We start from the raw sequence: 25,396 nt of genomic DNA on the forward strand, positions 1-25,396 counted from the left end.
TGCAGTCCTGGGGCTTACTTCTGGCTTTTTTTAAATTAGTTAATGATTGCTAAGAGTCTCATGGACTTTCTTGCCCAGGCTGACTTCAAACTGCCATGCTCAGATCTCAGCCCACTGAGAAGTTAGATGACAGGCATGAGCCACCAGTGCCGAGCTCTACATGTAATTTTTTGTGTGATAATACTTGTTGTAAAACAGATAACAAGGCTGAGACCTGAGGATCATCAATCAAAGCCATCCTGGACAAGAAAGTCCATGAGACTCTTATCTCGAATTAACCACCAAAAAGACAGAAATGGAGCTATGATTCAAATGGTAAAGCTCTAGACTTGAACAAAAAAGCTAAGACATGGTACTCAGGCCCTGCATTCAAGCCCCAGTATCATCATCATCATCATCATCTTCATCATCATCATTATCATCATCATCATCAATGACTGCGTTAGCCACAACTAGTTGCATGGCTCTGGACAACCACAAGAGGGCAGTAATGTCTAGGTGGCATGAATATTTTCACCCTGCCAGAGCACAAAAGGAGGGAAAATTGGAGGTAGGAATACTAAAATGTGTGTGTGTGTGTGTGTGTGTGTGTGTGTGTGTGTGTGTGTGTGTGCATATGTATATACTTCCTCTTGTTTATTTATTTGTTTATTGCTGGTCATGGGGCCTAAACTCTGGGCCTGGGTTCCGTCCCTCAGCTCTTCAGCTCAAGGCTAGCGCTCTACCACTTGGGCCATGGCGCCACTTCCAGCTTTTTCTGTTTATGTAGTGCTGAGGAATAGAACCTAGGACCTCATTCATGCAAGGCAAGCACTCTACTACTGAGCCACCTTCCCAGCCCCTCCATTTATTTATTTATTTATTTATTTATTTATTTATTTATTTATGCTGATCCTGGAGCTTAAACTCAGGGCTTGGGCCCTGTCCCTGAGATTTGCTTTTGTTCAACCCTAACACCCTAGCACTTGAGCCACTGCTCCACAAATGGCTTTTTTGTGCTTGATTGGAGATGAGTCTCACAGACTCTCCTGCCTAGGCTAGGCCTAAAACCTCCCAAATAGCTAGGATTCCAGGTATGAGCCACCAGTGCCTGGCTATACATACTTGTTTGTTGTTGTTGTTGATTGTAGGATTTGAACTCAGGACCTGGGCATTGTCCCTGAGCTGTTTTGCACAAGGCTAGTGCTTACCACTGAGCCACAGTTCCGCTTCCAGTTTTCTGGTGCTTAATTGGAGATAAGGGTCTCTGCATTTCCTACCTAGGCTGGCTTCAAATTGAAATCCTCAGATCTCAGCCTCCTGTATAGCTAAGGGTTACAAGTGTGAGCCACCAGCACCTGGGTTATACATACACTTTTATTATGCATAGTGGTGATTTTTACAATTAGAGGAAATTAAAACTATCAAATTCTACAACATACAATACTCAGCTATAATATAATGTAAATTCCAATATTCTATCAAATCAACCCAAATGAATACAGCTCTTTGCATTAATTATGGTATATGTAGCTACATGGGACAGAACTCAGAAGCAATGCACAGTGTATGTTTTAGGCTTACACAACTAAAACAGCTCCTGGTCCCAAGTGAGAAATCTGGAGTTTTAGGGTTCGTGTAAGGGCTCAATAATACTAAGACATCTGGGAGCCACGACTCATGCTTGTAATACTAATTAGAAGGCTGAAATCTGAAGAGTGTGTTATGAAACCAGCCCAGGAGATAATGTTCATGAGACTTGTATCTACAATTAAGCCACCAAAACCAAGCTGGAAGTGGAGGTGTGGCTCAAGAGGTAGAGTGCCAATCTTGAGTGAAATAGCTAAGGGGCAGCATTCAGGCCCATAGTTCAAGCCCCAGTACCAACATCAGAGAAAAAGAAGAAGGAAAAAAAAGAACTGAAGACAGATTTATCCTTAAGCTTGTCACTGAAAGCAAGTATATGGCACACAATATCAGCCTGATTGCTAACCAATAAGCAATGGGTTTTAGTAGCCAGGCACTGTGATACATACCTGTAATCCCAGCTCTCAGGAAAACCCAAGCTGGAGGTCTGTGAATTTGGGTTCAGTCTGAGCAACATATCAACACCCTTTCTTAAAGAATCAAACAAATAGGGGCTGGGAAGGTGGCTCAGTGGTAGAGTGCTTACCTTGCATGTATGAAGCCCTAGGTTTGATTCCTCAGGACCACATAAGCAGAAAAAGCCAGAAGTGGCACTGTGGCTCAAGTGGTAGAGGGCTAGCCTTGAGCTGAAGAACTGAGGGACAGTGCCCAGGCCCAGAGTTCAGGCCCACAACTAACAAAAAAAAAAAAAGAATCAAGCAAATAAATAATGGGATTTGTTTTCATACATTGAGTTGTATCTATGGACTCATTCCTGTCAATCAAAACTGTTCTTTATTTCTTTTTGCTAGTCCTGGGGCTTGAACTCAGGACCTGGGCACTGTCCCTGAGCTGCTTTTGCTCAAGGCCAGCACTCTACCACTTGAGCTACAGTGCCACTTCCAGCATTTTCTGTTTATGTGGTACTGAAAATTGAACCCAGAGCTTCATGCATGCTAGGCAAACACTCTACCATTAAGCCACATTCCCAGCCCTGAAAACTGTTCATTTTTTTGTTCTTTTCAATACTTTAATTCACTTTTGTGCCATTCTATATGTTTAATTCCTAATTAGCATATTACCATAAAAATCTTTTCCAGGGGCTGGGAAGGTGGCTCCGTGGTAGAGCGCTTGCCTCACACGCATGAGGCCCTGGGTTCGATTCCTCAGCACCACATAAGCAGAAAAAGCCAGAAGTGGTGCTGTGGCTCAAGTGATAGAGCGCTAGCCTTGAGCTGAAGAGCTGAGGGACAGTGCCCAGGCCCAGAGTTCTGGCTCCATGACTGGCAAAACAAAAAAATCTTTTCCAAATATTTAAACTGTTGAGAACTTCCCAATGAACCTCCCCCTCCCCCTCTCCCTCCCCCTTCTCCTCTCCCTCTCCCTCTCCCTCTTCCTCCCCCTCTCTGGTACTTGAGATCTCACTTGGCTTTTCCACTTAAGCCATACCTCTACCTGTGGCTTTTTGCTGGTTAACTGTCTGTCAGAGTCTACATCACCTTTATCTGCCAAGGCTGGTTTCAAACCATGATCCTCAGTTCTTAACCTCTTAACCCCTGAGTAGCTAGGACTACTACCTAAGGCACCAGTGGCCAGCTCTTATTTATTTGTTTGTTTGCTTGTTTGTTTGTTTGACTGGTGTGGTGTGGTTACTCATTATTTGGGGACTGGTCAGGCACAGCTGTGTCATTGTTACGTGAGAATCTTTTCAGCTGAGGTCACCAGATGTTTACCTATCAGTCCTGTCCTTCCGGGAATCTGACTTGACTACAGGAGATAGGGGCTCAGAGCCCAGGAAACAGGTCCAAAATGCACATGGGGTACCAAGTGTTTCTCCTGCTTTTCATTATCTTTTGGACATTTGCAAGCCCAGATGAAGAGTCAGTGCTTGTAACAAAAGCAGCATTTAAGCACTTGGTATAAAAGTGACTGAGGGGCTTGGAATGTGGCCTAGTGGTAGAGTACTTGCCCAGCATATATGAAGCCCTGGGTTCGATTCCTCAGTACCACATAAAGAGAAAAAGCCGGAAGTGGCTGAAGTGGTAGAGTGCTAGCCTTGAGCAAAAGCAGCTCAGGAAAAGTACCCAGGCCCTGAGTTCAAGTCCCAGGACTGGCAAAAAAAAAAAAAAAGTGACTACCGGGTGCCAGTGGCTCACGCCTGTAATCCTAGCTACTCAGGAGGCTGAGATCTGAGGATCATGGTTCAAAGCCTGCCTGGGCAGGAAAGTCTGTGAGACTCTTATCTCCAATAAACCACTAGAAAACCAGAAGTGGCGCTGTGGCTCAAGCAGTAGAGTGATCACCTTGAGCTGAAGAGCTGAGGGACAGTGCCCAGGCCCAGAGTTCAAGCCCCATGACCGACCAAAAAAATAAAGTGACTGAGACCAGCCACCAGTGGCTCACATCTAATCCTAGCTACTCAGGAGGCTGAGATCTGATGATCATGGTTTAAAGTCAGCCAAGGCAGGAATATCCATGAGACTCTTATCTCCAATTAATCACAGAAGAAGGCAGAAGTGGCGCTGTGCCTCAAGTGGTAGACTGCAAGCCTTGAGCAAAAAAAGCTCAGGGACAGTGCCCAGGCCCTGAGTTCAAGCCTCAGGACTGGCACAGATAAGCAAACAAACAAATAAAAGTGACTGAGCATCTGAGATCAGCACAGGCCCTCGGGGACCCCAATTCTGTAGGGGATGTGTCCCTCCCGGGGAAGTTGAGTATGATCAGAGGCACCTTGAAAAGGAGAGGGTACTGGGGAGATAGGGTGATCATGATAGCACATAATATTATGAAACTCACTAAATACCATTTGAAAAGGGGGGAGGAGAGGACAGAGGATGCAGAGTATAATAAAGGTAGTGAATTTAATGAGGCCATTGGACACATTTATGGAAATATCCCAATCCTTTTGGTCAAATCAATGTATGCTTAAAAAAACAAAAAAGAGTCTGAAAAATGAAAGAAGACTGACAGTTGATTGTTGGCTTGTTGGCATGATTAGACTGGAAAGCACCTAGGATATTAGTAAAGCTCACCTCTGAATGATTCCAAAGGATTCATTAAGAAAGAAACCCATCCTGGAGCCAGGCCCCAGTGGCCCATGCCTGTAATCCTAGCCACTCAGGAGGCTGAGATCTGAGGATCATGGTTCAAAGCCAACCCAGGCAGAAAAGTCTGTGAGACTCTTATCTCCAATTAACCACCAGAAAACCAGAAGTGGTGCTGTGGCTCAAGTGATAGAATGGTCACCTTGAGTTGAATTGCTGAGGGACAGTGCCCAGGGTTCAAGCCCACGAGAAAAAAAAAAAGGAAGAAAGGAAGGAAGAAAGAAAGGAAGGAAGGAAAGAAGGAAGGAAGGAAGGAAAGAAAGAAACCCAGCCTGGTAATAGGGGGCACTATGACATAGACTAAGGGCCCAGACAGAATAAAATGGGAAGATCAAGAAAACTCCACATTTGCCTATAATCCTTGCTACTCAGGAGGCTGAGATAGGAAGATCACAGTTCAAAGCAAGCCTGTGGAGGAAAGTAGGAGAGACTCTTATCTCCAATTAACTACCAGAAAACTGGAAGTGGTACTGTGGCTCAAAGTGGTAGAGCTCAGTCCCTGAGTTCAAGCCCCACAACTGACCAATACAATAAAGGTATTTCAACTATATTCACCCTGTCCATTCACCCTCCCTCCTCCTGCTGACCGCCCCCCCCCCCCCAATTCATTCTATTGTTCTGGGTATTTTGTTTATTTGTTTTTTTAGACAAGGTCTCACAACATAACCGAGGCTGACCTCAAACTCTCAATTCCTCTACCTCAGCTTCCTGAATGCTGGGATTACAGGCATGCACCACCATGCTCAGCTAAGGGCACACCAATTTCTCAGCATATATAGGGCCATCTGGCTTAGCTAATGCTGAGCTTATATGGCTTTGTTCTTAATTGGTAAAAATAGTCTTCCACTCCCTCTTCTCAGTGCCTTTAGTGGTTTTTGTTTGTTCATTTGTTTGCAATGCTGGAGTGTGGAACCCATGGTCTCCTAATTGCTAGGTAGCATTGTACCACTGAGCTACTTTCTCAGCCTGACCGTAAGACAATGTATTTGTGGGTGGTACTGGGGAATCAAGCCCAGGGTCTCCCAGGCTTAAGCACCCCCTTTTACCACAGTTATACCCCAAGCCCAGAAACAGCAACAACAACAACAAAAAAAAAAATTCTGTACTATCTGAAGAATGCCAATTTTTTTCTGGGTCAGTGATAATCAACCTGTTTAGTGAGAAGGGCAATTCAGAAAAAAAGTAACCTGTTACCAAATGTTTTTCAAAGAAACTATCTCTTTTATCAGGAAATGTAATAGCCACAACTTTGCTTAAGCCTGTTTTCCTTGTTTTCCCAAATGCTCAAGTGTTTCGTTATTTTGGCTGAACTTTCAGCAGCCACAGAACACGCATGCCCCGAAGGATATATCTGAGTATCAGATGTAATGCTGCCCATGTCACCAATATTTATGGCCAAAGGAGACATTTGGGAAGCTGAATTCTTCCCTTTTGCCTTCGCTGACCCTGGAATCCATTTAATTGCGAAATATGCTTGGTCTCTTTGCATTTAGGTACAACAGCTCTACTTCACAGTTTACCAAGCCAGGTTAGTCTTAGCCAGGTGCCAGTGTTCACACTTGGAATTCTGGGGACTCAGGAGGCTGCAACCTGGAAGATCACCGTTCAAAGCCAGCCCCAGACTCCATTTCCCATTAACCACCAAAAAGCCAAACTTGAGGCATGGAGGAGGAGGAGGATTTTGTGTTATTTTTGGCTGGTCCTGGGGCTTGAACTCTGGGCCTGGGCACTGTCCCTGAGCTCTTTGGCTCAAGGCTAGGGCTCTTCCACTTGAGCCACAGTGCCACTTCCCGCTTTTTCTGCTTATGTGGTGCTGAGGAGTCAAACCCAGGCCCTCATGCGTGCAAGGCAAGCACTCTACCCTGAGCCACCTTCCCAGCCCCTGTCCCTGAGCTTCTTTTTTGCTCAAGGCTAACACCTTACCACTTAAGCCATGGTGCCACTTCCAACTTTTTCTCTGATTAATTAGAGATGAGTCTCAAGGAGTTTCCTGCCTGGGCCTGGCTTTGAATCACCATCGTCATATCCCAGCCTCCTGAGTAGCCAGGCTTACAGGCGTGAGCCACTGGCATCCAGCTGAGGATGTGGTGTTTTAAATGTTAAATGCATTCACATATAGCTGTGTAACTTCTAGAGTCAAGATCTAGAACTTGCCTATTCTCTAGCAGTGTGCTTCTTGCTCCTTTCCTCTTCCAAGTCAGTACCTTCATAGAGGGCCTCTCTCTCTCTCTCTCATGCCACACTCTCAGCCCTTATTGTTAGTTATTTCCCAAATACAATCTCATATTAGGCCTAGATCTCAACCTTCCTAATGCTTCTCAAATAGCTTGGCTGCCAGTGACTCATGCCTATAATCCTAGCTACTCAGGAGGCTGAGATCTGAGGATCATGGTTCAAAGGGGCAGGAAAGTCCATGAGACTCTTATCTCTCAATTAGCCACCCAAAAAGCCAGACATGGGGCTGGGCCTCAATTAGTACAGTGTCAGCCTTGAGCAAATAAAAGCTAAGGAGGGGCTGGGAAGGTGGCTCAGTGGTAGAGCGCTTGCCTTGCATACATGAGGCCCTGGGTTCGATTCCTCAGCACCACATAAGCAGAAAAAAGCTGGAAGTGGCGCTGTGGCTCAAGTGGTAGAGCGCTAGCCTTGAGCTGAAGAGCTGAGGGACAGCGCCCAGGCCCAGAGTTCGGGCCCCACAACTGGCAAAAAAAAAAAAAGCTAAGGAACAGTGCCTAGGCCTTGAGCTCCACAGCCCCTTGCCCGCCCCCTGCCCCTTTACTGGCACAAAAGAAAAAGAAAAAAAGAGTTCACCCTAATTATTACAGTACACATGTGAAAATTTGTCACCATTCTAGTGGGTGTGTTGTTGTTTTGGTGTGGTTTATTTGTTTTTGTTTGGCAGTACTGGGAATGAACCCAAGGTCATAGGAATGCTCTCCCAGAGCTCTAGTTCGGAATCACCTAAAGCTCATGGCTTAAACTTGCATTTTTCTCGGGTGATGTTGAACTACAAAACACTTGGCAGACTTACTGACCAACAGACAGACTGAGCAGAGCCAAGAGGTGTCAGTCCTCTTGTAGATAATAAAATGGATTCTGTCAGGCTGTGGTTTATTACACAGTAATAGGTAATTGAAACACAGTATTTTGTCCCTTCTGAAAATGAAGCTGTAACTTTGTCTTATTGCTTCTCCAATATCTGGATTTGAACTACTTTTTTCTTCGTGCCAATATTAGATCTTGAATTCAAGGCTATCCTTTTTCACTCACAGCTGGGACTCTACCACTTAAACCATGACAACACCTCTGGCTTTTTGTATGTGTTGGTCCTGGGGCTTGAACTCAGGGCCTGGGCATTGTCTCTGAGCTTTTGTGTTCAAGGCATGTGCTCTATCATTTGAGCCATAGCTCCACTTCTGGCTTTTTGGTGTTTAATTGGAAAGAAGAGTCTCACTGACTTTCCTGCCCTTTGAACCACGATCCTAAGATCTCAGCCTTCTAAGTAGCTAAGATGATAGGCGTGAGTTCCCAGGACAGGGCTAGTCAATTGCTTCTTCATTAATCCTTCTTTATTTATTTTATACTAGGAGTGAAACTTGAACTCAGCCTTGTGCTCTCGGTTGGCTTTTTCTTGCTCAAGCTTGTTGATCTACCACTTGAGCCAGAGCCCCACTTCTAGCTTTTTGCAAGTTAATTGGAAATAAGATTATCCTGGATTACAGGCTGGGAAGGTGGCTCAGTGGTAGAGCACTTGCCTTGCATGCCTGAGGCCCTGGGTTCGATTCCTCAGCACCACATAAACAAAAAGAAAAAAAAGCCGGAAGTGGCGCTGTAGCTCAGGTGGTAGAGCACTAGCCTTGAGCTGAAGAGCTGAGGGATAGTGCCCAGGCCCGGAGTTCAGGCCCCATGACCAGACCCAAAAAAAAACAAAAAGCAAAAAACAAAACAAAAAAACAAGCAAAAAGGAATATCCTAGATTTGTTGTCCACAAAGCTGACTTCCAACCACAATTCTCAGATCTCAGACTCCTAAGTAGCTAGGATTACAGGCATGAGCCACTGAGGCCTGGTGACTTTAGTTTTTTGTTTGTTTGTTTGTTTTTGGTTTTTTTAGAGGGCCAGAACTGGAGTATGAACTCAGGGCTTGCATTTGCTAATCATTTGAGCCAAACTTCCAGCTCTTTAAATGTGTGTGTGTGTTTGTCTATTTGTCTGTGTGTATGGTTGTGTATGTGTGTACTGTCCAGGACCTTGAACCCAGAGCCTGAATGCTATCCTTTAGCTTTTTTCTTTTGATTTTTGTCGGTTATGAGGCTTGAATCTGGGGACTGGTGCTCAAGACAAGCACTCTACCACTTGAACCACATAGCCGCTTCCATTTTTCAGTAGTTAATTGGAGATGAGTCTCATAGAGTTTCCTGCCCCAGCTGGCTTTTAACCACGATCCTTAGATCTCAGCCTCCTAAGTGGCTAGATTACAGGCGTGAGCCACCAGTGCCCAGTTGTTCCTTAGCTTCATCACTCAAAGTAGTGCTCTACTGCTTGAGCCACAGCTCCACTTGTCTTTTGGTTGTTAATTGAAGATAAGAGTCTCATGGGCCTCACTGACAAAAAAAAAAAAAAGTCTCACATACTTTCCCACTTGGGCTGGCTTTGAACTTCAGTCCTCAGCTCTCAGCCTCCAGAGCAGCTAGGATTATAGGCATGAGCCACCATCACCTGGCTTAAATGGACTCTTAAGAGACTCAGCATACCATACCAGAAGATGGAGTGACTGTCCCAAGGTCACACAAGAGCAAGTCAGAGTCCTGAGCATCTGTACTTTAACCCAGAGAAAGACAGCCTTGCCTGACCGCCCAGCCCCCCTCTGGAACCCCAAGGCTCTGCCCAACCAGCTGCAATCTGTGATCCCTTTGTTGGGATGGGATTGAATTCCCCAGAGCTCCTGTCCCAGCCCTGGCCAGCAGGTCCAGTAACCAGAGATGTGTGAGAAGAAAGGGCCAGTCCATCCGTCGGGGCAGCCGCAGTCCAAGCAGAGGTGAGCTCTCGGGTGAGTCATGCCAATGAAGGGGCCACCTTCCTAGTCCCTAGTGGGCTGCCATTCAGCTGGGCTTTGTATTACTAAGGACTCAGCCATGGGCCACCCACCTCTTCTTGGATCTTTGATCACAGTGTCCTCAGCAGAGCAAGGACACTCCTCCCCCTCTGTATTCTCATGTGGGTCTCTAGAGGTGTGAGATGCTCTTGGAGCTCTGGGTGGGGCCTTCAGGCTCCCTACTTTTCCCTTCCAGCCCCAGATCCTATCAGATTCCCAGAGATGAGCCCTAGCCAGGGAGGGTGGAGCTGCCCCTGGGACCATAGGGAGTCCCAGCTGCTCCAGGCAGTGACAGAGCTGTGACAGGAAGCAGACTCTCACCCAGCGCCGCCTCCAGCTGCCATGTCCCCGCACCTGTGGCTCCCACTGGCCATCTTGGGTAACCTCGGGGGGCAATGTTGACATGCAAGGGACCTGGGCACTGGCATCCAGGGAGTTGAGAGGCAAGACTCCTGGGTTTGTTCTTCTTGGACAGATGCAGAATAAATTAGAGGGGGTGGAAGGGAGAGGGATGGTATACTCAAGGTGGGGAAAGGAAACCTGGGTACTACCAGAAATGAGGGGCTGAAAAGCTTGGGGAGAATCCAGGAGGACACCCAAGTACAGGGGTCCAGCTACTTCCTGTCTCCCTCTGTCTTCCCAGCCATCCACCCCACACCAGGAGCCTTGGAGGACTCAGGTAAGACAGCTGGACTGGGCGGAGGTCAGCACAGAGGAAGGAAAACTAGATGGGCATCAGGGTGGGTAGGCTGGGTAAGGGCAGAGGTGGAAGGAAGAACAGGAAGATGAGAGTCTGGCAGTTAAGGGCTGGCAATTACCCGTTGTCTTCCTCTCTCCACTCCCTGGCTCCTAGCTTTCACACCTACCCAAGAAGAACCTGAAGATCTGGGTAAGGAAAAGGTTTGGGAATTTTTTTTTTTGCCAGTCCTGGGGCTTGAACTCAGGGCCTGGGTGCTTTTCCTGAGCTTCTTTTGCTCAAAGCTAACACTCTACTACTTGAGCCACAGCATCACTTGTGGCTTTTTCTGTTTATGTGGTGCAGAGGAATCGAACCCAGGGCTTCATGCATGCCAGGGATGCACTCTACCACTAAGCCAAGTTTCCAGCCCTGGAATTTGTTTTTTTCCTCCTTTGTGCTGGTACTGAGGCTGAACTCAGGGGCAAGACGCTTTCACTTGGCTTTTTCTGCTCAAGACTGGAACTCTACCACTTGAGCCACACCTCCACTACTGGCTTCTTCATGGTTAATTGGAGATAAGGGTCTCATAGACATTCCTGCCTGGGCTGGCTTCGAACAGTGGAACCTCACATCTCAGCCTCCTGAATAGCTAGGATTACAGGCATGAGTCCCTGGTGTCCAACTGCTGTCATTCTGGGATCTTAAGGTTGAAGCTCAACTGTGCCTAGATTCTGTGTTCTTTGTCTGGGACAAACTGAAGCCGTGTGAAGAATAGATTTTGACCTATTGGTTACTTGAGCATTTATGTAGGTTTGGGGTTTTTGTTTGCTTGTTTGTTTATTAGTCCTGGGCTTGAACTCAGGGCCTGGGCACTGTCCCTGAGCTACTTTTGTTCAAGGCTCACACTCTACCACTTGAACCACAGCACCACTTGGGGCTTTTTCTGCTGATGTGGTGCTGAGCACTGAGCTACCTTCCCAGGCTTCCCAGGTTTTGACCTCCAGGGTTCGCTGTTGCAGACTGCGGCCGCCCAACGCCCTCAGCCCGCATCGTGGGGGGCTCCGACTCGCAGCCCGGGGCCTGGCCCTGGCAGGTGAGCCTGCATCACGGCGGGGGCCACGTCTGCGGGGGCTCCCTCATCGCCCCGTCTTGGATCCTTTCTGCAGCTCACTGTTTCGTGACGTGAGTAGCATTGCCGGACTCGCAGGTCTCACTCAAAGGCCAACCCCACCCTGCAGCTTGACCCTTTGCTCCCCTTCCTAAGGTTAAATTGCACACACACACACACACACACACACACACACACACACACTGGGATGTCTCACTGTTCTGGGTAAGTTGAGGCCACCAGCAGCCTCCTCTTACCCCTCCACCAAAAATCCTGAGTCTGGATTGTCTTTCCAATGTCCCCATCACCCCCCCCCCTCCATCTGGGACCGGCCCCTCACCTTCCAGAGTCTGTCTCTGCCTCCACCTTTGCTTCCCCCCATCCTCCACCTCCACCCCCCAGCCTTGGTTTAATTGCCTGCACTGAAGTCAGGCCAGGGCACTGTCCCTGAGCGTTTTCATTCAAGGCTGGCACTCTACCACCTGAGCCACAGCTCCACTGCCGGCTTTTTGCTGGTGAATTGGAGCTAATCCACACGGACTTTTTTTTTTTTTTGCCCCGGCCGGCTTCGAACCGCCATCCTCGGATCCGGATCCACCCTTGCAACCCCAATTCTGCATCCGGCTCCGCCCCTCCGGGGGTTCCCACCTACCCACCGGGGCTCTGACCCCTCCCCGCCCGTCCCGGCGCAGGAACGGGAGCCTGGAGCCCGCGGCCGAGTGGATGGCCGTGCTGGGCGTGCACTCCCAGGACGGGCCCCTGGAAGGCGCGCACGTCCGCGCCGTGGCCGCCATCCTCGTGCCGCCCAACTACAGCAAAGTGGAACTGGGCGGCGACCTGGCCCTGCTGCGCCTGGCCTCGCCCGCCAGGCTGGGCCCCGTCGTGCGGCCCGTCTGCCTGCCCCGCGCCTCGCACCGCTTCGCCCACGGCACCGCGTGCTGGGCTACCGGCTGGGGGGACGTCCAGGAGGCGGGTGAGTGGGGCGGGTCCCCACGAGAGCCACAGCCGCCAGGGCGTCCTTGCAGCGTGTCCTATAGGCCGGACAGCGCTTTGTGGGCGGGGCCTATCGTGTGGGTGGGGCCTCGGGGGCGGAGCGAGGTCTGGCTGTGGTGGTCTGGACCCGGCGGATCGTTGTGGGCGTGTCTACCTGGTTATGGGCGGTGGCCTGTTCGTGGTGGGCGGAGCCACGGCTTGCTGCGGCTGGACCGCTGGAAATTTCCGCAGCAACCACCTTCGGTCCTCCTCCACTTCCTCCTCCTCCCCGCCTCCGGAGTGCTGAAATCGACACTAGGGCCGCAGCCCCACGCCCTCCGGTCCGCCTCGCCATTTCTCCCAGTTGTTCTCTTTAGGGATTTAGGTCTGGCTCGGGTACCCATCTTGTTTCAGGCAAAGTGTTTTCTCCCACTCCCATTTCTCCTCCGTTAGTACAGGAAAACAGTACTGTACACATCGTGAGGTTGTTGGGTTGTTAGATGAGAAAGACCGTGTGGAGCTGATGACAACAGCGCCCAGCGGAGCCATAATTAATACGGTTTAGATGTTCTTACCTTCAGTAATCCATGTTAAAAGCATCAGAAGATAAGCAAATGTTCCTGCCCTCCTCCCTTCCTCCCTCCCTCTCTCTTCCTGCCATTCTGTCTCCCCTCCTGCTCCTCCTGGCTTACCTACACTCATTGTTTCTGTGTTTCTTTCTTTCTAGGAAGTGTTAGGGCTTTGCTACACCAGTCAGTGAGTGTCCAAAACAAATCTGCTTTCCTAGAGTTTACACTTTACTAGACGGGTAGAAAACAAATTCAGGCTGGGCACTGAATTTGTAGCTGGGATTACAGTCGTAATCTTAGCTTATCAGGAGGCTGAAATCTGAGGATCAAAGCCCAGACAGGAAAGTCTTTGAGACTGTTATCTCCAATTAACTACCAGAACGCCAGAAGTGGAGCTGTGGTTCAAAGTGTTGGAGAGCTAGCTTTTGAGCTGAAGCTCAGGGACAGTGCCCAGGCCCTGAATTCAAGCCCAATGACTGATTAAAAAAAAAAAATCCAATAAATAAGCAGCACTATATTCGAAGGTGAGGCAGAGAGAGAGAGAGAGAGACTACTTTTTTGTGTGTGTGTACCAGTACTGAGACTTGAATTCAGAGCCTGAGCACTGTCCCTTAGCTTTTTCCTCCATGCTGGTGCTCTACTACTTGAACCACACCTTCACATCCAGCTTTTCCGGCTAACTGGAGATAACAATCTCACATACTTTTCTGATTGGGCTGGCTTCAAACCCTGATCTTCAGATCTTAGCTTCTTGACTAGTATTATAGGTGTGAGCCACTAGTATCCAACTTATATGGTACAATACACTAGGACAGGACTCTGCGTTTAATGATCTTAGTTCCTACATATCTTTTGGTGTTTGGTTGGGGATCTTTTGCCCAGTGTACCACCTGTACCACAGCTGAGGCTGTGCCGGAAATGAAGACCTTAGAAAAAAGCAAATAGGACAAAGAGGAAATGTGATGGGTGGGGTGGGCCTAAGTGCCATGGGGCATCTAGAAGGAGACATGCATGTGGCAGCTGGAAGGGATGAAGCTGAGAATTTCCAAAGGGAAATGGAATGTTACTGCTTGAGTATCTGCTCTCTGGTTCTGTCCCCAGACCCTCTGCCCCTCCCATGGGTGCTGCAGGAAGTGGAGCTAAGGCTGCTGGGAGAAGCTGCCTGTCAGTGCCTCTTCAGCAGGAGAGGCCCCTTCAACCTCACATTACAACTACTGCCGGGGATGCTTTGTGCTGGCTACCCAGAGGGCCGGAGGGATACCTGCCAGGTAAGGCAAGGCCCTGCACCTACCTACTTGGAAGACCAGCTCCCTAAATCCCTAACCTATAGGAACCAGCTAAGGAATAGACAGAAACTACCCTGAACCTCCTCTGCAAAAAAGGCAAGATTGCCAAGTGCCAGTGGCTCATGCCTGTAATCCCAGCTATTCAGGAGGCTGAGACCTGAGGATCGTGGTTCAAAGCCAGCCCAGGCAGGAAAGTCCATGAGAGTCTTATTTCCAATGAACTACCAGAAAACTGGAAGTGGCACTGTGGCTCAAGTGGTCGAGTGCTAGCCTTGAGCTGAAGAGCTGAGGGACAGCGCCCAGGCCCAGAGTTCAGGCCCCACAACCAGACCCCCCCCCCAAAAAAAAAAAAAAAAGTCCACGAGACTCATCTTCAACTAATCAGCCAAAAGCTGGACATAGAGGTGTGGTTCAAGTGGTAGAGTGCCAGCTGAGCAAGGCAGATGAGCAAGCAACCCATGCAAGTGTAAGGTCCTCAGTACAAACACCAGTAATACATACGTATGTGTATGATACACAGAAAAAGTTGGAGCTATTTAGAAATCTTAGATATACCAGAACAATTTCTCACATAAAGAATCATTTGAGGGGCTGGGAAGGTGGCTCAGTGGTAGAGCGCTTGCCTTGCATGCCTGAGGTCCTGGGTTTGATTCCCCAGCACCACATAAGCAAAAAGAAAAAAAGCCAGAAGTGGCGCTGTGGCTCAAGTGGTAAAGCACTAGCCTTGAGCTGAAGAGCTGAGAGACAGTGCCCAGGCCCAGAGTTCAGGCCCCATGACTGGACCCCCCCCCCCCCCCAAAGAAAAGAATCATTTGAAAACCAGGCATGGTGATTCACACCTGTAATTCTAGTTACTCAGGGGACTGAGATCTGAGGATGGGATGTTCAAAGCTAGCCAGGGCAGAAAAACCTCTTGAGATTTTTGTCTCTAATTAATCAGCAAAAAGCCAGTAGTGGAGGTATGGCTCAAGTGGTAGAATGCCACCATTGAGTGAAAAAGCCAAGGGAGGGCACAAAGCAGGGCACAATGCCAAATTCAGGCCCCAGTGCTGGCATGACCACATGCACACGCGCGCGCACACGCGTTTCTGAATAAGCCTGTAGGATTCTCCTATGCTGCCTTTAATTCCTTAGATGTAGGACTGGGGCTGAGGATGTGGCTCAGTGGTAGAGGGCTTGCCTAGCATGCATGAAGCCCTGGATTCAATTCCTCAGTACCACATAAACAGAAAAAGCTGGAAGTGGTGCTGTGGCTCAAGGGGTAGAGTGCTAGCCTTGAGTACCAAGAGAGCTCAGAGACAGATCCCAGGCCCAGAGTTCAAGCCCCATGACTGGCAGAGAGAGAGAGAGAGAGAGAGAGAGAGAGAGAGAGAGAGAGAGAGCTTTGTTGTAAGGTTAATATAAACTTATGGGTCCTTGGATTGATATGCTAACAAAAGCTCTCTATCTTTAGGGTGACTCTGGGGGACCCCTGGTCTGTGAAGAGGGCGGCCGCTGGTTCCAGGCGGGGATCACTAGCTTTGGCTTTGGCTGTGGCCGAAGGAACCGCCCTGGGATCTTCACTGCTGTGGCACCCTATGAAGCATGGATCCGAGACCACGTGAGCGGCTCCCAGCCCGGGCCTACCTTTCCCAAACAGCCCCAGGAGCCCCAGCCTGGCCCGGGGGAGCCCAGGGAAGAGAACTGCACCATCGCCCACCCAAGTGAGCGCAGAACCCTTGGACACGAAGAGGCTGGAGTTGGGATGGAGTAGGGTGGAGCAGGTTGTGAAACCAGGCTCCCACCCTGATCCAGAACTCTAACCCCTCTCAGCGTGTGGAAAAGCTCCACAACCAGGAGCCTGGCCCTGGGAGGCCCAGGTGATGGTGCCGGGATCCAGACCTTGCCATGGGGCGCTGGTGTCTGAAAGCTGGGTCTTGGCACCTGCCAGCTGCTTTCTGGAGTGAGTGAGAAGCCACCTATCGGGCAGATCTTGCCCCCCCCCCTCCCTATCCCCAATCTACTTGGCTCTCTGCTCTGGGGTTGGAGGGTTCTTAAGTCTGGAACGCAGAACCCCATTCGGAGGTTCGGGATCCAGCACCAGGAGTGGTCTGGGGCCGACAGGTGGAGCTGGAACAAAAGTTGCACACGCGGGGCTGGGGCGGGGGCGATCCAAGGCTGGTGGAAGGATCCCAGCCTGCAGATGCATGCACACGCCTGGGAGGCGAAGTTTGCAGCTGTGCCCGTGTGGAGATGTGTGTGGCCCAGGTCCTCCGCCTCCCCATCCCGCAGCCCAGCCCGCGACCTGGAGGCCTGGCGCGTGCTGCTGCCCGCGCGGGCGCGCGCGGAGCGGGTGGCGCGCCTGGTGCCGCACGAGAACGCCTCGTGGGACGACGCCGCCGACCTGGCGCTGCTGCAGCTGCGCGCACCCGTCAACCTGAGCGCGCTCCCGCGGGCCGTGTGCCTGCCCCACCCGGAACACTACTTCCTGCCGGGGAGTCGCTGCCGCCTGGCTCGCTGGGGCCGCGGGGGTACGCGCGGGGTGGCGGCGGAGATGGGAGTGGCGGGAGTCAGATCGGCCGCTCCCCACCCCTCGTGACGCCGCTGGTTCCCGGCCTTCCCCCCCCCCCCTCAGGTCCTGCGCTGGGACCCGATACGCAGCTGGAGGCCGAGCTACTGAGCGGCTGGTGGTGTCATTGCCTGTACAGCCGCCAGGGGGCGTCAGTGCCGCTACCGGGAGACCCGCCCCACGCGCTATGCCCTGCCTACCAGGAGGAAGAGGAGGCGGGCCGATGCTGGGTGGGCGGGGTCTGCGGCACCCGGAGAGCGGGGCGGGGCGTCGGGGCGTGGCCAGAACGAGCTGGGGGCGGGGTCTGAGGCCAGCTCCTGGAATAGGTGTTTAGGTTTCCCTCCGCCCCTTAAATTTAGGGAATACGCCTCCTCTAGGGAGGGCAGAATTCTTACCGGGATTGTTACCGGAGCCTGGTTTGGTGGAAGTGGGACTTTGCTTCGGGCCATCAGGAATCTAGGAACCGCCCGGAGCGCAGACATTTGTCTAGATGAGCGATTGCTAAATGACACCCTTTTGCAGAATGACTCCAGTTGGAGCCTCCTGTGTCGGGAGGAGGGAACCTGGTTTCTGGCTGGTCTCAGAGATTCCTTCAGTGGTTGTCTCCGCCCGCGTGCCTTCTCCCCACTGCAAACCCACGGCCCATGGATCAGCCATGTCACGCGGGGAGCCTACCTGGAGGACCAGCTAGCCTGGGACTGGGGTCCTGAAGGGGAGGAGACTGTAACCCAGACTTGTCCCCCTCGCACAGTGCATGGTGGTGAGCCATGTGCTCCCGAGGCTTAGGAATTCCGGAGGTGTTCTGCTCCACGGAAGGGGGTCCTGTACTAAGACAGCCATTTCCTCTCCCTAGCCTGTGGCCTGCGGCCAGAGGCTCCTCCCAGCAGAGTATTGTGGCCCTGGTTGGCAGAAGTGCATGTGGCTGGCGATCGAGTCTGCACTGGCATCCTCGTGGCCCCAGGCTGGGTGCTGGCAGCCACTCATTGTGTCCTCAGGTGCGTCTCCCTGGTGTCCTGAGCAAGGAAGAGGCAGTAGGGAACACATAGCAAGTGGATCAAAGAACTCTTACAATAAGATGTTCTCCCTTTCCTGGCACACTGGTGGCTTACACCTGTAATCCTAACTGCCACTCTGAGGATCACAGTTCAAAGGTAGCCCAAGCAGAAAAGTCTGTGAGACTCTTATCTGCAACTAACTAGCAAAAAATGAAGTGGAGGTGTGGTTCAAGCAGGAGAACACCAGCCTACCGCTTTTGTTAATGTTTTGGTTTGGATTGGCCTTTTTGTGTGAGGTTTTATGTGTATGTGTGTGTATGTGCAAGTGTGTACATGTACATATATGTACCAGTACTGGGGCTTGAACTCAGGGCCAGGGCACTACCTTTGCTTTTTTTTGCCCAAGGCTAGTGCTCTACCACTTTCCTGGCATTGAACTTCAATCCTCAGATCTCAGCCTCCATAGTAGCTAGGAGTACAGGTGTGAGCCACTGGTGCCTGGTACTGTGTAAGATGTTTTAAGATAGAAGAGAGATTTGGAAGGAGAGGTCATGGAGGATTTATGGAGTGCTCTTAAAGTTTCTATTCTCTTTGGACTGAGGGTTTTTCCAGCGGCAATGGGAAGACTAGGAGATGACACTGGTCTCTGTTCCAACAGGCTGGGCTCCACAACTGTGCCGTACATTGAAGTGTATCTGGGCCGTGCAGGGGCCAGCCCCCTCCCACACAGCCACCCAGTTTCCCGATCTGTCATCAGCATCCGCTTGCCCAGGCACTTAGGACTTAGGCCTCCTCTGGCTCTCCTGGAGCTGAGCTCTCGGGTAGAACCCTCCCCATCAGCCCTCCCCATTTGCCTTCACCCCAGAGGTGTCCCCCCAGGATCCAGCTGCTGGGTGCTGGGCTGGAAGGACCTCCAGGACCGAGGTGAGAGCCCTGAGCCATGGGAATGAAGAGTGACTGGAGGCCAGGACCCTGGGACAACTCTCTTTCCTCTTTAGTCCCGGTGGCTGCTACGGTCTCCATTTTGACACCACAACTGTGCCATTGCCTGTATCAGGGCATTCTGCCCCCTGGGACTCTCTGTGTCCTCTATGCACAAGGAGAAGAAGACAGGTGTGAGGTACAGAGGCCTGGGCATTATGGAGGAGGAAGGGGAGAGAGAACACTGGGCATCTAAACCCTTAAAAGACCAGGATTGGGATTCTTAGGTATTGGGTGCCAAAGGGGAAGAAATAATATTTGCTGGCAGGATCTTAAGAGAGACCTAGGATCAGGATGCCAAAAATAGACAAGCCCAGTACTTGGTGGCTCATGCCTGTTATCCTAGATACTCAGGAGGCTGAGATTTGAGGATCAGTATTTGAAGCCAGATTGAGCAGACAAATCTGAGAGGTTTACCTCCAACTCACCAGCAAAAGACCCAGGACTAACATACACATACACAAGCCAAGCAAGAGCAGGAGGCCCTGAGTTCTAGCCCCAGTACTGGCATTAAAAAAAAAAAAAAAGACAAGCAAGCAGTGCCTTGTGATTGACAGGTACAGGGCCCCCTGAGGAAGAGCACCACCCATTTGGTCTGTTGGCTCCAACTCTGCAGGTGGCCTCAGCACCTCCACTCCTGTGCCAGACTGAGGGAGGATCCTGGGTCCTCATGGGCATGGCTGTCCGAGGGAGCAACGAACTGTTTGCAGCCATTGGCCCTGAAGAGGCGTGGATCTCCCAAACTGTGGGCGAGGCCCATATCCTACCGCACAGTGGCGCCCCCTACTGGTCACCCGGTGGTAGCAACCTCTGTCCCCCAGACATGGCTGGAGCCTCAGGCTCTGCTCCAGCTGCTGCTTTGTTCCTACTCTTACTGCCTCCCCTAATCCAGGGCTGAGAGGGAGGGCCTGGTGCCCAGAATCATTTCTTCCCTACCATTCAGCAGTGCTGGAATGTGGCCCAACCGGCTCTCTCCCAGGCCTGGAGAGGACCTTGTGCACTTAGACTACAGCAGCCTCCAGATACCTGCGCTGGCTATTTTGGGCCCAGGAATCTTGGGAGGGTGATGTGGAGCAGCAGACAATAAAGGCGTGAACCCCAACACGTGGCCTTGTGGCATCATTGGCGGCTAGCGAGGGGGCTGAGAGCAGCCGAGTGAAGACCAGAGATGGGGCTCCTCCCTCCTCTTGAGTCAGGCCTTGGGCTCCCAGGAAATATGTGTCTGATAACGTGGCAGCAATTCCCTCATTCTTGCCCCTGGGCGGGGGAGGTTAGGTGGACAGCTGGTCGTGTGTCACCTCCCCAGTGGAATTAAGTGTCCCCAATTGCACCTACAGTGTACCTCAGCCCTGGCTCACCCCTCCCATAGAGCAGAGAGACTTAGGGTGAGAAAGCCAGTTCCCCAAACACATGCTTTGATGGATACCCCAAAATGTGTACACTTAAAGATCATCAACAAACGCATGTCATCCACTTATAAATCCTACCACCTCCCGGTGGGGCTTCCTGCATTAATTCAACCCGAAGTATCAGCTGTCATGCACATGTGTGTATGCGTGTCACACACACACACACACCCCTGTGACCATTCCCCAATTACTGCCAGCGTGGTGAGGAATGGAAGGTGGAGGAAGGATGCTAAAAGGAACTGAAGTTCAAACACAGATGAACGGCAGCCAATGTGGATGGTACAGGGGCCTACTTTTTGTGTATGAGTACTGGTCTTGAGACTCGAACTCAGGGCCTGGGTGCTATCCCTAAGCATTGTTTTTCTTCAAGGTGAGTGCTCTACCACTTGAACCACCATGCCACTTCCAGCTTTTTTGCTGGTTAATTAAAGATAAAGAGTCAGGGATTTTCCTGCTCAGATTGGCTTCAAGCCAGGATCCTCAGATCTTGAGTAGCTAGGACCACAGATGTGACTATTGATTTAAGTTTGTCCTCACTGTAAATCCAGGAGGCTATGGAGGGCATCTACTTCATCCCCTGGGCCTGGAGTACACTCAGCACCCATAGTAAATACTTGCGGGATGATTAGCACTATGCTCACCATTCTTGGGAAGGCTTGTAGGCTTTATAGAAAAGGCCTGGGATGGTCATGGGGAGAGGCAGCCTCCAGTGTCCTAGGTAGGCTCTGCTGGCTGCCAGACCTAAGGATAAGGAAGGGAGAAGGGGCTGTGGCTTCACTGACAAAGGCTTAGCCAGGCCTTGGGGTGCTCAGTATGGGAAAGACACCTGGGGACAGTCAGATAACTCTTGCAGTTTCTAGCCAGGCCTGCTTGGATGGCCAGCCTCCTGTCTTCCCCTCCCCCTACAGAGCAGCTGGAGGGAGGGGGGGGGAGGAGGGGGGGGGTGTCTGAAAGGACTAGGACTTTGAAGGCAAGAAAAGTAAGCAGTGCTAAGTCCCAGGTAGCTAAATCCAGGAGGGCGGGGCTGAGGGAGGAGCTGGCAGGTAGCTGCCTTTACCCGGGAAGCCGCCACTCACAGAAGGTATCTGCGTGGCTAGGCTGTACCTGAGACAGTTTCCACCCTGGTGGCTACCTCAAGGTAGCCTCCCCCCGCCCCCCTCCCATTACCCGAGAAGCTAGCCTTGGACACCTGCTCTGCCTTTCCAGTCTGGGATCTGGGATTCCTTCTTTTTGAAGCCAACCACTGGATCCTACCTTTTGAAAAGCAGCACTAGGTTCCAGCCCTCTCTTGCTCCGTGTCTCCCTCGAGGGCCTCAGTCCTGGGCCATGGCCCGACGGGCAGGCCTGGGGCTTGGGCAGCAGCTGCAAGTTTTGGCCTTTCTGCTTTTTGTTGAGTTATTCCAGTCTGGGACAGGTGAGTATAGATGAGTAGGGTGGGGAGCTGACATAATCCTTTCTGGGTCCATTCCTGCTGGGCTCAGGAATTCCCAGGTGGCGTCCCTTTGTCCCCAGGTCCCTGGGGAGGGGGTAGGTGCTGAAGAGCCTGGAAACTCTCTGGCTCTCCCTACTCACCCCTCCCTTTTTCTCTTTCCAGGAGCTGCCCAGGCTGAAGGTAAGGCTTGCTGGGGAAAATGGGAAGGGAGAAGAGTGGGGGTAGACCAGGATTCAAATTCCCTGGTGGGTTGGAGGAGCACCTGACACCCTGATGGGCTGTCTTGCCCTGCCTTAAGTCTCCCGGTAGCCTTGTGAGTGGAGGGAATGATAGCCTTGATGTGTGTGTGTGTGTGTGTGTGTGTGTGTGTCTGAGCACTGTCTCTGAGCTTTTTTTTTTCTCAATGCTAACATTCTACCACTTGAGCCACAGCCCCATTTCCAGCTTTTTGCTGGTTCATTGAAGAGAAGAGTCTCACAGACTTTCCTGCCCTGGCTATTTTCAAACCATGATCCTCAGATCCCAGCCTCCTAAGTAGCTAGCCTGGTTAGCCTTGACTTTATGGAAAGAAACTGAGGCACAGGAATGGTGCAAATGAATTTAAGCCTGTGTCTGACTCCCACAGTGGACCCCGGTGGGGGGGGGGGGGTGGGCGGGGTACCCAGGGAAGATTTTCAGCTCTGGGTCAGACCAGTTTTCAGTGCAGATTGTACTATGAAGTGGCCACATCTTCTCAACTCTCCAAGCCCAGTGTTTCTTCCACTTAAAATGTCTTATCTCCTAGGGCTGTAGTGAGGATTCCCAAAGAGAAGGCCGAGCAAGTGAAAGCCTCACTGGAGCCTGTACGCTCTAAATAGTAGCTATTGTCTTGATTATGAGGAAGTGGAGGTGGGGGAGGAGGAGGCTGGCTGGCTGGCGCTCTCTCTGCTCCAAGGAAGGTCATCTTGTGTGGAGTAGTGGACTCCACTCCAAACTATGGCCTCAGTGGGAGCAAACTTGGGGCTGGCTTGGGAAATAACTGTTCACATCTTGGGAACCAAGTTGTGTGTGTTTTCATCCTCAGCCTCATCCACCAAAGCCCAAGGTGGGTGTTGAGGGCATGGGGGGTTATTCCTAAGGAAGGCTCAGGCCAAGGTGGTTTGCAACAATTAAGACACAACAATTCTAATTCTGGGCAGTGTGGGAACTTTCCTCCTCCCACTTGGGGCAACTCCAGCTTGACTTGGCAGGATCAAGCAAGGCAGGATGATCTTTGGACACCCCCCCTACCCCACCAGCTGAGCAGAGCAAAGGCTGGAGGGAGGGAAAGGCTTTCCAGGGTGAGCTCCAGGACTGGCCGATTTACTTGACAGGACAGGAACGCTGTGGGAGATCTGGCAGGGATCCGAAGGTTCAGGAGGCCAGATCTGTGCAGATGATTGGCTGTGAGGCCTCAAGTAGAAAGAGGACAGTGGATAGATAGCAAGAGACAGAACTGCTCATGTGTGGTGAGCTATGCATGGTGATTGCAGGGTATCTGTGAACCCAGGTTCTAAACTATCTGGAATCTGTCAAGTGTGACAGGGCTGAAGACTTGGTTGGTGTGTGTGTGTGTGGGGGGGGACCAGAAAAGTTTGATTCCACATTCCCTTCCTCCCTGCCAGCAGTGTGTGGTGTCATCTCCCAGGCTCGGATCACGGGGGGCAGCAGTGCGTCCCCTGGGCAATGGCCCTGGCAGGTCAGCATCAACTACAATGGAGACCATGTGTGTGGCGGGTCCCTCGTGTCTGACCAGTGGATACTGTCAGCAGCTCACTGCTTCCCCAGGTATCAGCTGGGGCAAGGGGGAGGGAGGGAGGGACATGTCCAAAGTAGGCTGGATGTCAAAGTTCATGGGTCAGGGCTGGGAAGGTGGCTCAGTGGTAGAGTGCTTGCCTTGCATGCATGAGGCCCTGGGTTCAATTCCTCAGTACCACATAAGCAGACAAAGCCAGAAGGGGCACTATGGCTCAAGTTCATGGGTCAATTCAGGTCAGATGCTGAAGTGCTTGGGTCAGGTGAAGGGGAGTCTGGAGGTCAGCTTCCCTAGACAACCATCTGGGGCAGGATTCCAAGAGACAGCAGGGTGAGGGAGAGAAGGGGGGGGCGGTGGTCCCAGCTTTTGTCCCTCTGCCTGCAGAGAGCACTCCAGAGAGGACTATGAGATCAAGCTGGGAGCCCACCAGCTGGATGTTTACAGCCAGGATGCCGAGGTCCGCATGGTGGCTCAGATCATCTCCCACCCCAGCTACCGTGAGGAGGGCTCAGAGGGCGACATCGCGCTGGTGCGCCTCAGCAGCCCCGTGACTTTCTCTCGTCATATCCGGCCCATCTGCCTGCCGGCTGCCAACGCCTCCTTCCCCAACGGCCTCCGCTGTACGGTCACTGGATGGGGCCATGTGTCCCAATCAGGTGAGATGCATACTGGGTGCTGAGGGGATTGCCTGATCAGGGTAGGAGGCCCTGGGTGAGCCCCTTCTGTTCCCCACAGTGAGCCTCCAGTCCCCCAGGCCTCTGCAGCAGCTGGAGGTGCCACTGATCAGCCGGGAGACTTGCAGCTGCCTTTACAACATTGGGGCCAAGCCTGAGGAGCCCCACGTCCTGCTGCAGGACATGCTGTGTGCCGGCTATGTGGAGGGCCGCAAAGATGCCTGCCAGGTGGGGACCTGGCAGGAGGGAGGGCTGGATGGGGCTGGCGCATGTGCAGTGCCTGGGCTTGACAGCTGTCATGCCTTTTCTCTCCAGGGCGACTCTGGGGGCCCGCTCTCTTGCTCTGTGGAGGGCCTCTGGTACCTGGCTGGCATTGTGAGCTGGGGTGATTCCTGTGGAGCCCCCAACAGGCCTGGAGTATACACTATGACTTCCAGCCATGCCTCCTGGATCCACCACCATGTGGCAGAACTGCAGCCTCGGGTGGTGCCCCAAACCCAGGAGTCCCAGCCTGATGGCCACCTCTGCAACCACCGCTCAGCCTTCAGCTCTGCTCCAGCCCAGAGCTTACTAGGAGGGCCTGTCCTCCTCCTGCCGCTGGGCCTGATGCTCAGCTTCTTCTACCCTTGACGTGAGCGCTTCTTTACCCTGGAAGCTGACCTCCCCTTCCAGGACCAAGGACACGTTCCTGTTCACAAGGAAGGACCTGGGCCCGGGCCTGGCCACCAGGGCTCTGCTGGAGGCCAGGCACTATCCTGATCTTTGAGCCTATTTTTCTGGATTTCTTCTCTGGGAGTATAACCTCGGATCAAGAGTGTCAAGGCCTGTGGTACTGGCTAGAACCTGGGTTCCCAGGAACTCACAAGAAGCCTCAGTTGTGAAAAGGAGCCCTAGCTTCTAGCCCGTTTCTAGAAGATTGGGCAGCTGCCCGCTGCTGCTGAAGGCTGGCCCACCCTCCCTGCCTGATGAGCCCATCATTCAGCCTGCTCTTCCTGTGCTCTGAGTTTGCCTGCGCCTGCCATGGGAAAGGCCCCAATCTTGCCCCATTGCCTCTGAGTTCCTCTTAAGCCCTGACTCCCGGACTCCGGAGGACTGAGCCCCCACCGGAGCTGGCTGGGGCTTGGGTCAGGGTGGGAACAGGAGGAGTAAAGTGTTCTGAGCATGGCCCG

At 51.8% G+C, this 25,396-nt stretch overlaps 2 protein-coding genes across 8 annotated transcripts; both read left to right on the top strand.

Annotated features, from left to right (window-relative positions):
- The first annotated feature begins 3,116 nt into the window (after positions 1 to 3,116).
- Positions 3,117 to 25,391, top strand: Prss8 (serine protease 8). 4 transcript variants are annotated; one of them, XM_042666608.1, is made up of 6 exons: positions 3,117 to 3,122; positions 21,520 to 21,525; positions 23,426 to 23,585; positions 23,938 to 24,209; positions 24,289 to 24,455; positions 24,543 to 25,391. In XM_042666608.1, coding segments are annotated over exons 2-6 (915 nt in total). In that variant the 5' UTR covers positions 3,117 to 3,122; positions 21,520 to 21,524; the 3' UTR covers positions 24,858 to 25,391. The 4 variants fall into 4 exon arrangements, with proteins under 4 accessions (XP_042522542.1, XP_042522540.1, XP_042522539.1 ...); XM_042666606.1 differs by lacking the exon at positions 3,117 to 3,122 and adding an exon at positions 16,568 to 16,574; XM_042666605.1 differs by lacking the exon at positions 3,117 to 3,122 and adding an exon at positions 21,942 to 21,959 and having other exon boundaries at positions 21,395 to 21,761.
- On the top strand, positions 10,143 to 20,024 carry Prss36 (serine protease 36). 4 transcript variants are annotated; one of them, XM_042666593.1, is made up of 15 exons: positions 10,143 to 10,179; positions 10,444 to 10,479; positions 10,654 to 10,689; positions 11,499 to 11,661; positions 12,280 to 12,560; positions 14,230 to 14,396; positions 15,868 to 16,117; positions 16,227 to 16,356; positions 16,662 to 16,924; positions 17,029 to 17,192; positions 17,485 to 17,722; positions 17,816 to 17,957; positions 18,616 to 18,881; positions 18,956 to 19,077; positions 19,555 to 20,024. In XM_042666593.1, exons 1-15 carry the CDS (start codon positions 10,143 to 10,145, stop codon positions 19,834 to 19,836), a joined length of 2,577 nt encoding a protein of 858 aa, XP_042522527.1. In that variant the 3' UTR covers positions 19,837 to 20,024. The 4 variants fall into 4 exon arrangements, with proteins under 4 accessions (XP_042522527.1, XP_042522530.1, XP_042522529.1 ...); XM_042666596.1 differs by having other exon boundaries at positions 17,029 to 17,177; XM_042666595.1 differs by having other exon boundaries at positions 16,686 to 16,924.
- Positions 25,392 to 25,396: the final 5 nt, after the last annotated feature.

Source organism: Dipodomys spectabilis, unplaced genomic scaffold (genome assembly GCF_019054845.1).
Source record: "Dipodomys spectabilis isolate Male_0828 unplaced genomic scaffold, ASM1905484v1 ptg000366l, whole genome shotgun sequence".
NCBI classification, from domain to species: domain Eukaryota; kingdom Metazoa; phylum Chordata; class Mammalia; order Rodentia; family Heteromyidae; genus Dipodomys; species Dipodomys spectabilis.

What these genes read in the sequence shown, in the direction of transcription:
- Prss36 (XM_042666593.1), top strand. Translation starts at nt 10,143, where the DNA reads ATGTCCCCGCACCTGTGGCTCCCACTGGCCATCTTGG. An exon ending in AGAAGAACCTGAAGATCTGG is followed by an intron (nt 10,690 to 11,498) that starts GTAAGGAAAAGG and finishes TCGCTGTTGCAG; the next exon opens with ACTGCGGCCGCCCAACGCCC. An exon ending in CCTGCCAGCTGCTTTCTGGA is followed by an intron (nt 16,357 to 16,661) that starts GTGAGTGAGAAG and finishes TGTGTGGCCCAG; the next exon opens with GTCCTCCGCCTCCCCATCCC.
- Prss8 (XM_042666604.1), top strand. Translation starts at nt 21,674, where the DNA reads ATGGCCCGACGGGCAGGCCTGGGGCTTGGGCAGCAGCTGCAAGTTTTG. An exon ending in GCAGCTCACTGCTTCCCCAG is followed by an intron (nt 23,586 to 23,937) that starts GTATCAGCTGGG and finishes CTCTGCCTGCAG; the next exon opens with AGAGCACTCCAGAGAGGACT. An exon ending in GGGCCATGTGTCCCAATCAG is followed by an intron (nt 24,210 to 24,288) that starts GTGAGATGCATA and finishes TGTTCCCCACAG; the next exon opens with TGAGCCTCCAGTCCCCCAGG.